The 12787-nt window shown below is 41.7% G+C and overlaps 1 protein-coding gene across 1 annotated transcript in view; it reads left to right on the top strand.

Moving 5' to 3' along the window:
• The window catches only part of FANCM (FA complementation group M), a gene marked incomplete at both ends in the record, with an annotated part of 53960 nt that overhangs the window by 23227 nt on the left and 17946 nt on the right, over window positions 1–12787 (top strand). Inside the window, 4 exons of the mRNA XM_080662799.1 lie at window positions 4841–4999; window positions 9510–9641; window positions 12118–12250; window positions 12568–12693. Of these exons, the coding sequence (XP_080518925.1) occupies window positions 4841–4999; window positions 9510–9641; window positions 12118–12250; window positions 12568–12693 (550 nt within the window). The remainder of the gene's footprint in view (window positions 1–4840; window positions 5000–9509; window positions 9642–12117; window positions 12251–12567; window positions 12694–12787) is intronic.

Below are 12787 nucleotides of genomic sequence, written 5' to 3'. Positions count from 1 at the left end.
GTACATGCCTTTGACCAGAATCGAACCTGGAACCCTTGAGTCCGCAGGCTGATGCTCTCTCCACTGAGCCAAACCGGTTCGGGCAACTCAGTTCTTTATATCAATATGGACTAATGGATTTTTTTGGGGGCTATAATGCATTACTATCATTAATTTTGGTGTTCAGATTGTTCCAGTTTTGAACATTGGGACTGCCTTGAGGTGGCTCCTGTGTCTATTAGAAAGCACTTAAAAACCCCCCCACAGAACTTTCTAAGTTTCTGACATCAAGATATTATATGGTCAGCCCTGGCTGGTGTGGCTCAGTTAGTGGGGCATAGTCCAGTGCACCAAAAGGTTGCTGGTTCGATTCCCGGTCAGGGCATATACCCTGTAGGGGAAGTGCAGAAGGTAGCCGATTGATATTCTACACTTTGATGTTTCTCTTTCTCCCCCTTCCTTTCTCTAAGAACCAATAATCCTATCTAATAAAAGAGTAATAGGCAAATTGACCGTACATCCGCTACACCCACAAGCCACGCCCACCAGCCAATCAGGAGCGAGTATGCAAATTAACCCAACCAAGATGGCTGCGGCCACAGAGAGAGCAGGAGGTTTGGGTTGCCCCTGGCAATGGAGGAAGCCAAGCTTTCCGCCTGCCCTGGTGGGCCCAGGCCTCTGCTCAAGGCTACAAAGTTTCAATTATAGAAGATAAGTAAATCCCAAGAAAAATGGCGGCAGCCACGGAGCTGGAGAGAGCAGGAGGCTTGAGTTGCCTTCGGTGATGGAGTAAGCCAAGTTTCCACAGCCCTGGCCTGCCTGGCCTTTGCTTAAGGCTACAAAGTTTCAGTTATAGAAGATAAATAAATCCCAGATACCAGGGCCTCTGCTTGGGTTGTCGGGGGGCATAGCTGGCCTGCAACTAACTGAGCCCCTCACCCAGGCCGCCCCACACCCTAAGGGAACCCCCACCCTGATCCGGGACACCCTTCAGGGCAAACCAGCTGGCCCCCACCTGTGCACCAGGCCTCTATCTATCTAATCCTGTCTAATAAAAGGATAATATGCAAATTGATCATCACTCCAACACACAAGATGGCTGCCCCCATGTGGACACAAGGTGGCCGCCACAAGATGGCCAGTAGGGGAGGGCAGTTGGGAGGGACCAGGCCTGCAAGGGAGGGCAGTTGGGGGCGATCAAGCCTGCAAGGGAGGGCAGTTAGGGGTGACCAGGCTGGCAGAGGAGGGAAGTTGGGGTGACCGGGCCTGCAGGGAAGGGCAGTTGGGAGGGACCCAGGCCTGCAGGGGAGGGCAGTTATGGGTGTCGAGGCCTGCAGGAGAGGGCAGTTAGGGGCAAACATGCTGGCAGGGGAGTGGTTAGGGGGTTATCGGGCTGGCAGGCAGAAGCAGTTAGGGGCAATTAGGAAGGCAGGCAGGTGAGCAGTTGGGAGCCAGCAGTCCTGGATTGTGAGAGGGATGTCCGGCTTGGATCGGCCCTAAACGGGCAGTCAGACATCCCTTGAGGGGTCCCAGATTGGAGAGGGTGCAGGATCGGCTGAGAGACACACACCCCTGTGCACGAATTTCATGCACCGGGCCTCTAGTATATATATTTCATGTTTATTTAGTTTTTTTCCCTGTCTCAGCCATGGAAACAACTGTTTCCTGAGAGAGGACTATATTTTGAGTGCTATCCATGACATTCGTTGTTTTTTTGTTTTTGTTTTTTTTTGTTAAACCTCGAGGATATTTTTTCATTGCTTTTTAGGGATAGTGGAAGAGAGAGGGAAAGACTGAGAAAAACATCGATGTGAGAGAAACACATTGATTGGTTGCCTCCTGCAAGAGCTCCACCAGGGCCCAGCCTGGGTGGGGTCAGGGAGGAGCCTGCAACCAGAGTACGTGCCCTTGGCCCAAATCAAACCCAGGACCCTTTGGTCCGCAGGCCAACTCTCTATCCATTGAGCCAAACCGGCTAGGACTGTCCATGACATTCTGATTTTAGTAACTGAGTGGTTTTCTGTATTGGCTTTTGGGCACTTTCTAAGGTATTTTAAGCTCTGCTTATCCATAAGACTTTTTTCTATTATAGGTGATTTTTTGAAATTTCTGTTCTTTTTTAAAAATATATTTTTTATTAATTTCAGAGAGGAAGGGAGAGGGAGAGAGAGAAACATCAACGATGAGAATCATTGATCAGCTGCCTCTTGCACACCCCCTACTGGGGATCGAGCCCACAACCCAGGCATATGCCCTTGACTGGAATCGAACCCACAACCCTTCAGTTTGCAGGTCAACGCTCTATCCACTGAGCCCAGCCAGCTAGGAGCTGTTCTATCTCTTATCCTCCCCTTAACTTCATTTAAATATGCTTATTTTTAATATATTTTTACTAGAGGCCTGGTGCACGAAATTTGTGCAGGGCGGGGTGTCCCTCAGCCCAGCCTGCATCCTCTCCAATCTGGGACCCCTTGAGGGATGTCGAGCCTGCAACCCAGGCATGTGCCCTTGACCGGAATCGAACCCAGGACCCTTCAGTCTGCAGGCTGACGCTCTATCCACTGAGCGAAACTAGCTAGGGCTATGCTTATTTTTAGTAGAGACTTGAGCTTTTAAGTCTCTGCTTAATTGTCATCCTTTTGGAAAGATCCACTCTAAGCCATCAAAAGTCAGTTCCCCTATCATGTGATTTTCTTAATACTTATCATAATCTGTCATTCTTTTGCTTATTCATTTATTTGTTGCCGTTTGCCTACTAAAATAGTAGCTCTGTGAATGTAGGGATTATGTTTATCTTAGTTATAGCTCTATTACCAACTCAATACCTGCCATATGGGAGTTACTCAAATATTTGAGGAATGAATGAATGGGTAAAAATATTAAAGTCTTACTCATTTTTATAAAGTGGTCATAAATTTACTCTAGATTTAAATATATGTGGACCCTCTGTAACTGTAGTAAACTACCTTTTTAGGCTCAGGTATTGATAATACAAAGGTGATTAAGATGTGATTCTTGCCTTCGAGAATTTTTTGTCTGAAACAAAGCCCATTAAGCTTTTCTAGTTTTCTTCTTCTTTTTTTTTTTTTTTAAAGAAGCTCTAATCCTGACTGGTGTGGCTCGGTTAGTTGGACTCTCCTGTACACCAAAAGGTGTCGGGTTAGATTCCCAGTCAGAGTACAAACCCAGGTTGCAGGTTCAATCCCTGGTTAGGGTGAGTTTGGCCGACAACCCATCGATGTTTCTCTCTCTCTCTCCCCGCTTCCTTCCTCCCTGCCTCCCTCTCCTTTCCTCTCTCTAAAAAATTAAATAAGTAGCCCAGCTGACATGGCTCAGTGGTTGAGCATTGACCTATGAACCAAGAGGTCATGGTTCGATTCCAGTCAGGGCACATGCCCAGGTTGTGAGCTTGTTCCCCAGTGTGGAGTGTGCAGGAGGCATCCAATCAATTATTCTCTCTCATCATTGATGTTTCTACCTCTCTTTCTCCCTTCCTCTCTGAAATCAATAAAAATATATATTAAAAAAATAAATAAGTAAATAAATAAAATTATAATTAATTTTTTATAAAAAGCTCTTAATTTTTAGATACTTTCAGGATTGAATCTTTCTCTCTCTCTCTCTCTCTCTCTCTCTCTCTCTCTCTCTCCCTCCCTCCCTCCCTCCCTCCCTCCCCCCCCATTCCTCCCACCCACCTTTCTCCCATCCCTTCCCGCCCCTTCATTTAGCTCTCAATCACAATGTCAATACCATAGTCTAATGATATAATAGTTGTTTGTATCAACAGGCTTTATGTTCTTACTGCAGTTCCCTAATTTTACAATTTAGTTCCTTTATGAGCTTTGGGTGAATGAAATTTATCCGCAGAAATATATTCACATCATATATATTGATTTAAATGAAAAAAAAATTCCATTAATTTATCAATAATTGATTTAATAGTAACAAGACTTCTATTTTCCCTCACAAAAATCAGTGGAAAGTATTTGCCAGGATTCAGGGAAATCTGGATTCTAGTTTTGGTTTTCAAATGGACTGTTATAATTTGGGGGGATTTAGTTTGTAAAACTTCTGTTGTCTGAGTCCTTTTTTTAAAAAAAATATATTTTATTGATTTTTTACAGAAATGAAGGGATAGGGATAGAGAGTTAGAAACATCGATGAGAGAGAAACAACGATCAGCTGCCTCCTGCACACCTCCCACTGGGGATGTGCCCGCAACCAAGGTACATGCTCTTGACCAGAATCGAACCTGGGACCTTTCATTCCGCAGGCCGACGCTCTATCCACTTAGCCAAACTGGTCAGGGCTCTTGTCTGAATCTTTATAAAACATTGATGGAGCCCAGCTGGCATGGCTCAGTGGTTGAGTGTCGACCTATGTAGCATGGTTTGATTCCTGGTCAAACCCACATGCCTGGGTTGCAGGCTCGATCCCCAGTGTGGGGCATGCAGGAGGCAGCCAATCAATGATTATCTCTCATCATTGATGTTTTATATCTCTCTCCCCATCTCTCTCTCTGAAATAAATAAAAATATATTTAAAAAAATGAAAAAACATTGATGGAATATATCACTGCCTTTGGAAAGTGCAAAATATATTTGATTAACTTGTTGGACATTTACTAATATTCTTATTTCTTAAATGTTTGACTTGAAGGGCTGTGTGGAATAAAGATGTTTCAAAAGCCTTATTTTCCTGTTGTGCTATTTATGATGTATTTATAGTTAAAAAATATTTAATGATATGAATTTCTAATATTTCCTTCAAAATTTTACTGCTATTTTATTTCTTTTAGTGACAAAATAAAATATTTAACATGTAATATAATTTATAATCATACTTAATTGGTTTTGTGTAGGCTGTGCAACAGGTTATTACTAACCTACTAATTGGGCAGATAGAACTTCGTTCTGAAGATTCACCAGATATTTTGCCATACTCTCATGAAAGACATGTTGAAAAGCTTGTTGTTCCCCTTAGTGAAGAACTTGCAGCCATCCAAAAGGCATATGTACAGGTAAGCCATGTTTTTAAAATATGTTTTTGTTGATTTTAGAGAGAGAGGAAGGGAAAAGGAGAGAGAGAAACAATGATTGGCTGCCTCCTGCTCACCCTTACTGGGGATTGAGCCCACAACCCAGGCATGTTCCCTGACCGGGAATCCAACTGGTCACCTCTGGGTACGTAAGGACGCTCAACCGACTGAGCCACACTGGCCAGGGCAGGTCAGCCATTTTTATCACAGTCAGGGTTTCAATAGATAAACTGATAATATAATTACTTAGTTAATGGAATCTAGCTGAGAATATATAGTTATCTTTTTATAATTAATATGTTGGAAATTTTTTGAAATTAAAAATTTTGAAAAGAGCACCATTCTTTGTATACACTGACAAGCTGTTAAAGAAGAATACAAAATGATCGATCATTTCTTTTTTTTAAAATTTATTTTTATTGATTTCAGAGAGGAAGGGAGAGGGAGAGAGAGATAGAAGCATCAATGAGAGAGAATCATTGATCGACTGCCTGCTGCACACCCCTCACTGGGGATTGAGCCCACAACCTGGGAATGTGCCCTTGATCAGAATCAAACCCAGGACCATTCAGTCACAAGCTGATACTCAATCCACTGAGCCAAACTGGCTAGGGCGATGAACTATTTCTAAAGACAATAATAGCCTTATGTGGTTTTGTATTTTTTTTTTTTTAAATATATTTTATTGATTTTTTACAGAGAGGAAGGAAGAGGGATAGTCAGAAACATCGATGAGAGAGAAACATCGATCAGCTGCCTCTTGCACACCTCCCACTGGGGATGTGCCCGCAACCAAGATACATGCCCTTGACCGGAATCGAACCCGGGACCCTTCAGTCCGCAGGCCGACACTCTATCCACTGAGCCAAACCGGTTCTGGCGGTTTTGTATTTTTTAGTAAGCCCTTTAATTGTAGTATTACTCTCCCATACTACACACACACACACACACACACACACACACACACACAGAGCAGAGTGCACAACAAAACACAAGTGTGCAGCTGAGTGATGTTTCACATAGTGAACACACCCTTAACATGTATCCAGATTCAATCAGAAGTTTCTATGTAAGGAAATATACTTTCTATATTTTCCTCGTGGATCCTTTATATAATAGTATTCTCAACTGGAGGCAGTTTTGTCCATCTGGCAATATTTGGCAATGTCTTTTATATATATATATATTTATTGTTTAAAGTATCACACATAGTAGTACATATATCTCCTTTTTTCCCCCACTGACTTTCCCCCAGCCTCCCCTACCCCCCCTCGCATGCCCTCATCCCACCCCCCCAGTGTCTTGTGTCCATTGGTTGTGCTTATACGCATGCATACAAGTCCTTTGGTTGATTGCGAGTACCCCACGTTGGGCTGCCAGTTGCAAGTGTCCCCCCCACGTCCTGCGTGGTGTTCAGGGTTCAGGTTCAGGGTTTGGGGTTCAGGCTCTGGAGGAGGCTGTACGCAAATGAAAGAGACTAGACAAGAAAATATTAATTTGGGAATTGGGGGCCAGGCAGAAGCCCAAGAGAGAACTATGCTTTGCTCTGGCCTTGCGATCCCTTTTATTCAGGTTTGGGATCCACCTATAGCCCTTAGGCAGGCAATTCCAGTAATAGCCGATGATAGCCCATCAGCAAGAATTTACATAAGACTAAAAGGTGAAAGTTGCTTCAGCTCCCTTTGTCTCAACTAGACAGTGGGTGCATGGCTCTGACCCTTGCCAGAGCCTCAAGGTTGACCAGCCATCCAGATTCCTTGTCTACCTCTTTCTGCTAGTGAAGGCAATGGGCAGCTTCCAACCATTGATCTCTTTCCCCCGCTCCCCAACACTCCCCAGCCTTCCTGTTGTAATTTGACCATCTGTTCGATGCTTTACTGTATTTGGCAATGTCTTGACACATTTTTGGTTGTCATATCTGGAGTGGATGGGGAGTGGACTTGCTATTGACATCTAGTAAGTTTATAGAGGCCAGAAATGCTGTTTAACTTTCTTCAATGAATAGGAGAGCACCCCTAACAACAAAGAATTGTCTGGCTCAAATGTCAATATTATAGTAATTGAGAAACTTCTTACACAGTTTTCACTTACATTGAGAGAAATTTTTGGTAACACATTGTTATTTCTATAGTTCCTAATTAGCATCATCCTAGGAGATGCTAATTATATCTTCACTACCATAGATTAAAGTGGTTCTTTGCCACTCTTCCCATTGAGAGGCAGGATACATTTCCCCTTTCTTAGGATATAAGCTGGCCCTGTGACTGACCAATAGTATGTGACGTACCTCAGGTTAGCCATGTTAAGAAGAAAGGAGGAATGAGTAGATAAGTAGCTAGAATTGAAAGTGTATACATATGGCCCCAGTAGAGCTATTTCAGCCAATTCCCAGCAATCTGAATCTGAGGCTCCAAACATCAGGAGCAGAGTCCAACTGCAGTGGAGGGCAGTTGTGGGGGGGACTGGGCCTGCAGGGGAGGGCAGTTGGGGGGGACCAGGCCGGCAAGGGAAGGCAGTTGGGGGTGACCAGGCCGGCAGCAGAGGCCAGTTAGGGACGACCAGGCCGGCAGGAGAGGCCAGTTAGGGGCAACCAGGCTGGCAGGGGAAGGCAGTTGGGGGCGACCAGGCCTGCAGGGGAGGGCAGTTGGGGATAACCAGGCCTGCACGCGAGGGCAGTTGGGGGGGAGACCAGGCCTGCAGGGGAGGGCAGTTGGGGGTGACCAGGCCTGCACGGGAGGGCAATTGGAGACCAGGCCTGCAGGAGAGGGCAATTGGGAGTGACCAGGCCAGCAGGGGAGGGCAGTTGGGGGTGACCAGGCTGGCAGAGGAAGGTAGTTTGGGGTTACTGGGCCAGCAGGGGAGGGCAGTTGTGGGGGACCGGGCCGGCAGGGGAGGGCAGTTGGGGGCAATTGGGCCGGCAGGGGAACAGTTAAACGTCAATCAGGCTGGCAGGGGAGTGGTTAGGGGCAATCAGGCAGGCAGGCAAGTGGTTGGGAGCCAGCAGTCCCGGATTGTGAGAGGGATCTCAGATTGGAGAGGGTGCAGGCTGGGCTGAGGGACCCTCCCCCCAGTGCACGAATTTCGTGCACCAGGCCTCTAGTATATATATATATATATATATATATATATATATATATATATATATTAAAAAAAAAAAAAAGAACATTCCTATATCGTCCTGGCCAGGTGGCTCAGTTGGTTAGAGCATCTTCCTGGTGCAACAAGGTTTCAGGTTTTATCCTCTATCAGGACACATTCAAGAATCAACCAATGAATGCATAAATAAGTGGAATAACAAATTGTTGTTTCTCTCTCTCTCTCTCTCTTTCTCTCTCTCTCTCTCTCCCTCCCTCTTTCTGTAAAATCAATTTTAAAAATGCAAATAGTTTATTACATATGGCTGTAGTGTATCTTCATCTTCTCTTTTTTCTTTTGCTGTGGCATTAAGTTCAGTCCTTTATCAGGACCTTTTGTTTGCTATTTACTCTCCCTAGAATGCTCCTCAGAACCTCTCATGCTAGACACACCTCATCATTCAGATGTCAAGTATTACCTTTTCAAAGAGATTGTCTTTGTCTATCTTCCTTAATGATGACTCCTTTCCCCTCAAAAACTCTATAAAATTACTGTGTTTTAGGTTCTACTTTCTTTCTTCACTTTTTTACTCTTTGCCTCCCTTCTTTGTATATGAACTTTATGAAAACAGGGATTTCATTAGTCTCAGCCACAATATCCCCAGCATTTACAATGCCTGATATATAATATATGCTTAATAAATATTTTTAAAAAGAATGAATCAACAAATGAAATTAAATATACTAAAAGCATTTTGATTTAGTCACTAGTCTACAAATTTTTTCCTATGTGCCAGATCTTGTTCTAGTCACTGAAGATACAACAGAAATCAAGGTCATCTTTTCATTGTACTTAGACTGAGAAAGGGAAGAAAGTTAAAAAATAAACAGATAAACACATATGTCCTTCAGTTACCGTTGGATCTAATAAAAGGTTGTGCTGAGCCGAAACCGGTTTGGCTCAGTGGATAGAGCGTCGGCCTGCGGAATGAAAGGTCCCGGGTTCGATTCCGGTCAAGGGCATGTACCTTGGTTGCGGGCACATCCCCAGTGGGAGGTGTGCAGGAGGCAGCTGATCGATGTTTCTCTCTCATCGATGTTTCTAGCTCTCTATCCCTCTCCCTTCCTCTCTGTGAAATATCAATAAAATATATTTAAAAAAAAAAAAAAAGGTTGTGCTGACTCTCATATCGATATTACCTAAATTCTTATTATATGTGATTATATAAATTATAATTTTTACATTATTGTAAGCAAATGTACTTTAAAATTTTGTCATTATCTTTTTGTATTTATTTGAACATTTAGGACAGATTTTAATATATAGTTTAATGTTATTATTTCAGTATGTGATAAAATGATTATATTGGAAAAAGGACTTTAAAAGAAACTTAACTAAATTTCTTTGTAATTTGCAGATTTTGGAAGTATTTGCCAGTTCTTTGATTCAGAGGAATCTTTTAATGAGAAGGGATATCCCCAATCTAACAAAATACCAGATCATTCTGGCAAGAGATCAATTTAGGAAAAACCCACCTGCAAATGTTATGGTAGGTAGTTTAAAATAAATTTTGATAAAAGATTAAGTTTTGACTCAGAGTCAGAATGAAATGGAAATAATGATTTTTTTGATATAATATTAGCTCATCAAAAATTAAGATATGATTTATATAGTTTATAAAAGCATGAAAAAATTGAACAAGAATATGATTTAATGATTTCAATTACGATAAATGTATTTTAGCCCAGACAATGTAGCTCAGTGGTTGAGCATTGACCCATGAACCAGGAGGTCATGGTTTGATTCCCGGTCCTGGCACATGCCTGGGTTGTGGACTTGATCCCCAGTGTGGGGTTTCTGGGGAGGGTGCAGCAGGCAGCCAATCAATGATTCTCTCTCATCACTGATGTTTTTATCTCTCTTTCCCTTCCTCTTTGAAATCATAAAAATACATTAAAAGAAAGATAAATTTGTCTTAAAACTTTTAATTAAGCATTGGTCTTTTAGTTCATCTCTGTTTTGCAAAGTCAAAGGGCCATGCTAGAGGGTAGATCCTAACTAACTTTTAGACCCATAGCATTTTATCTTAACTCTTGATATGGAGGTTGGAAGAAACATCACAGTAAGCTTCTTATTTCTAATCTTCATAGAAAAAGGCAGGTAGGAAGATATCCATCAAGCTAGATCCAAAGTCAGGAGATGCTCACAAGTACAAAAAGGCACCAAGTCATTCTTGGAACTGAGAAGGAACTCTTGTGCAAAAGATCAGAAGCGAATCAACGAAGGTATGGAGACTGTGAACAAGCCAATTTGGCTGAGGAAGTCAGAGATGATAGTTAATCTAGGTGTGATCACATGGGAGGAGCTTTAAATGCTACACCATAAGTATGGACTTTATAGTGTCTGGGGAACCATGAAAGGACCCTTTTCTGTGAAATTGCAGTATAATATACTCAACTTTAATAAAATATTTTTAAATTTCTGCTAGGAGATAAAGATTCATTGAAATTTTAAATAGTAAATCTAAAATTGTTGAACCTGATCTTACTGAGGACAATTATGTTGTACAGAGAAGTGATATTACCCTTTCAGGCAATTAGGCTGTCATTTAAAAAAAATTTATTTGTTAATTTTAGAGAGAGAGAGAGAGAGCACACGAGAGAGAAACATTGATTTGCTGTTCCATTTATTTATGCATTCATTGCTTGATTCTTGCATGTGCCCTGACCAGGGTTTGAACCCTCAACCTTGGGATGATGTTCTAACCAACTGAGCTGCCCAGCCAGAGTGAGGCTGCCATTTTAGGGCATTTATCACTATCCTGAAAACATTTTAAATGCTTTATCACTGATGTTAAATGCTACTAAAAATGTAAGCTAGTAATGGAGAATGATTAAATATATTCTCCATAGTCTTCTTTTAAAATGATCTTATTATATAGATAGACCTGCTGCTATGTGCTCACATATGGAATGTGTACTTCCCTTTCCTTGAGAGTAGTGATTACAGGCACAAGAACACTGCACCAAGTTCCCTGGATTCAAATGCTCTATTACTTACCATGTATATGAGGTTCTTCATCTGTAAAATGGGCATAACAGTAGTACCTACTTCCTAGGTGTTGAGATCAAATGAATTTGTGCAAGTAATGTGCTTGTAAGAGTGTCTCCTCAGTTTCTGATGTTATTTTGGCATGTATACTTGGTGTTAAATAGTCTGATTATTTATTCTGACGCTATAAAATTTGTGAGGATAGGCCTATATCTGACTTACTTTCTATTGTATCCCAAATGTTTAGTTCAATGCTTGACACATAGTAGATACTTATTAGTTTTGAAAGATGAGTGAAACTATACTGTATACTGCTAATAATCCTATATAATAAAACTTTAATATGCAAATCGACCGAATGGCAGAACGACTGGTTGCTATGACTTGCATTGACCACCAGGGGCCAGACGCTCAACACAGGAGCTGTCCCCTGGTGCTCAGTGTGCTCCCACAGCGGGAACACCACTCAGCCAGAAGCTGGGCTCATGGCTGGCGAGTGCAGTGGCGGTGGCGGGAGCCTCTCCCTCTTCCACTGCAGGCGGGTGGTAAGGAGTGAGGGGTCCCAGACTGTGAGAGGGATGTCCACCTGCCAGCTTAGGCCTAATCCCAGGGGATATCGGGCCTAAGCCGGCAGGTGGACATCCCCCAAGTGGTCCCGGACAGCAGAGGGTGCAGGCGGGGCTGAGACCCCCCCCCCCACCCCAATGCACGAATTTTGTGCACTGGGCCTCTAGTTTACCAATAAAGAAAAACACTATATGATAAATGGTTTCCCCATTACCTATTCTCTTTAAAATTTAAGTTTCTTGTTGGATTAAAGAAAAAAGTGTGAAGGGACATGTTACATGGAAAATACATTGGCACCTTTCCATAGCACCATCCTATGACATTTAGTAGAACCATTAAGTTCTATGTGGAACATGTATCTTCATTTATTTTCTCAGGTTAAATTTGATATATGCTTATTTTTCTAGGGAATACAACAAGGTATAATCGAAGGAGAGTTTGCTCTTTGTATTAGTTTATATCATGGTTATGAATTATTGCAGCAAATGGGAATGAGATCACTATATTTCTTCCTTTGTGGAATTATGAATGGAACTAAAGGTAAATTAAAGAAATACACGAATAATTTTGGCTGAAGTTGAACATTTTGGTTTACTTAAGAATACTTATAAAAAGCAATGAAATGGTTTTATAACAAATGGTTTTATTCTTCTTTGATTTTGCTAAATTGCTGGAAAGAAACAAGCCATTCATTAATACATATGTGAATGTGGAACTGAAAAAATGTTTCTGGTTTTCATATTTAAATTTGAAAAACTTGCTTTCATTGTTAAAGATTAATTTTTTAAATACCTAATAAGTGATTAATTTTGCTATTAAGTTTACTTACTGGGAAAACCTTTTCTTAATTTCTGAAGGAATGACTCGGGTGAAAAATGAACTTAACCGAAATGAGGACTTCATGAAACTCTATAACCATCTAGAGTGCATGTTTGCATATTCACGTAATACTTCAGCAAGTGGCATTTCTACTATTGAAAAAGGTCTGGTTTTTCTTTTAAAATTGTATATTGTTTCCTCTCCATCAAGGTTAATTTTGAAATTTTGCTTCATTGATCCACATATCTATAGTTATAT

This window comes from Plecotus auritus (assembly GCF_963455305.1).
Source record: "Plecotus auritus genome assembly, chromosome: 1".
Taxonomy (NCBI): domain Eukaryota; kingdom Metazoa; phylum Chordata; class Mammalia; order Chiroptera; family Vespertilionidae; genus Plecotus; species Plecotus auritus.
This window is presented reverse-complemented; position numbering and strand designations above follow the sequence as displayed.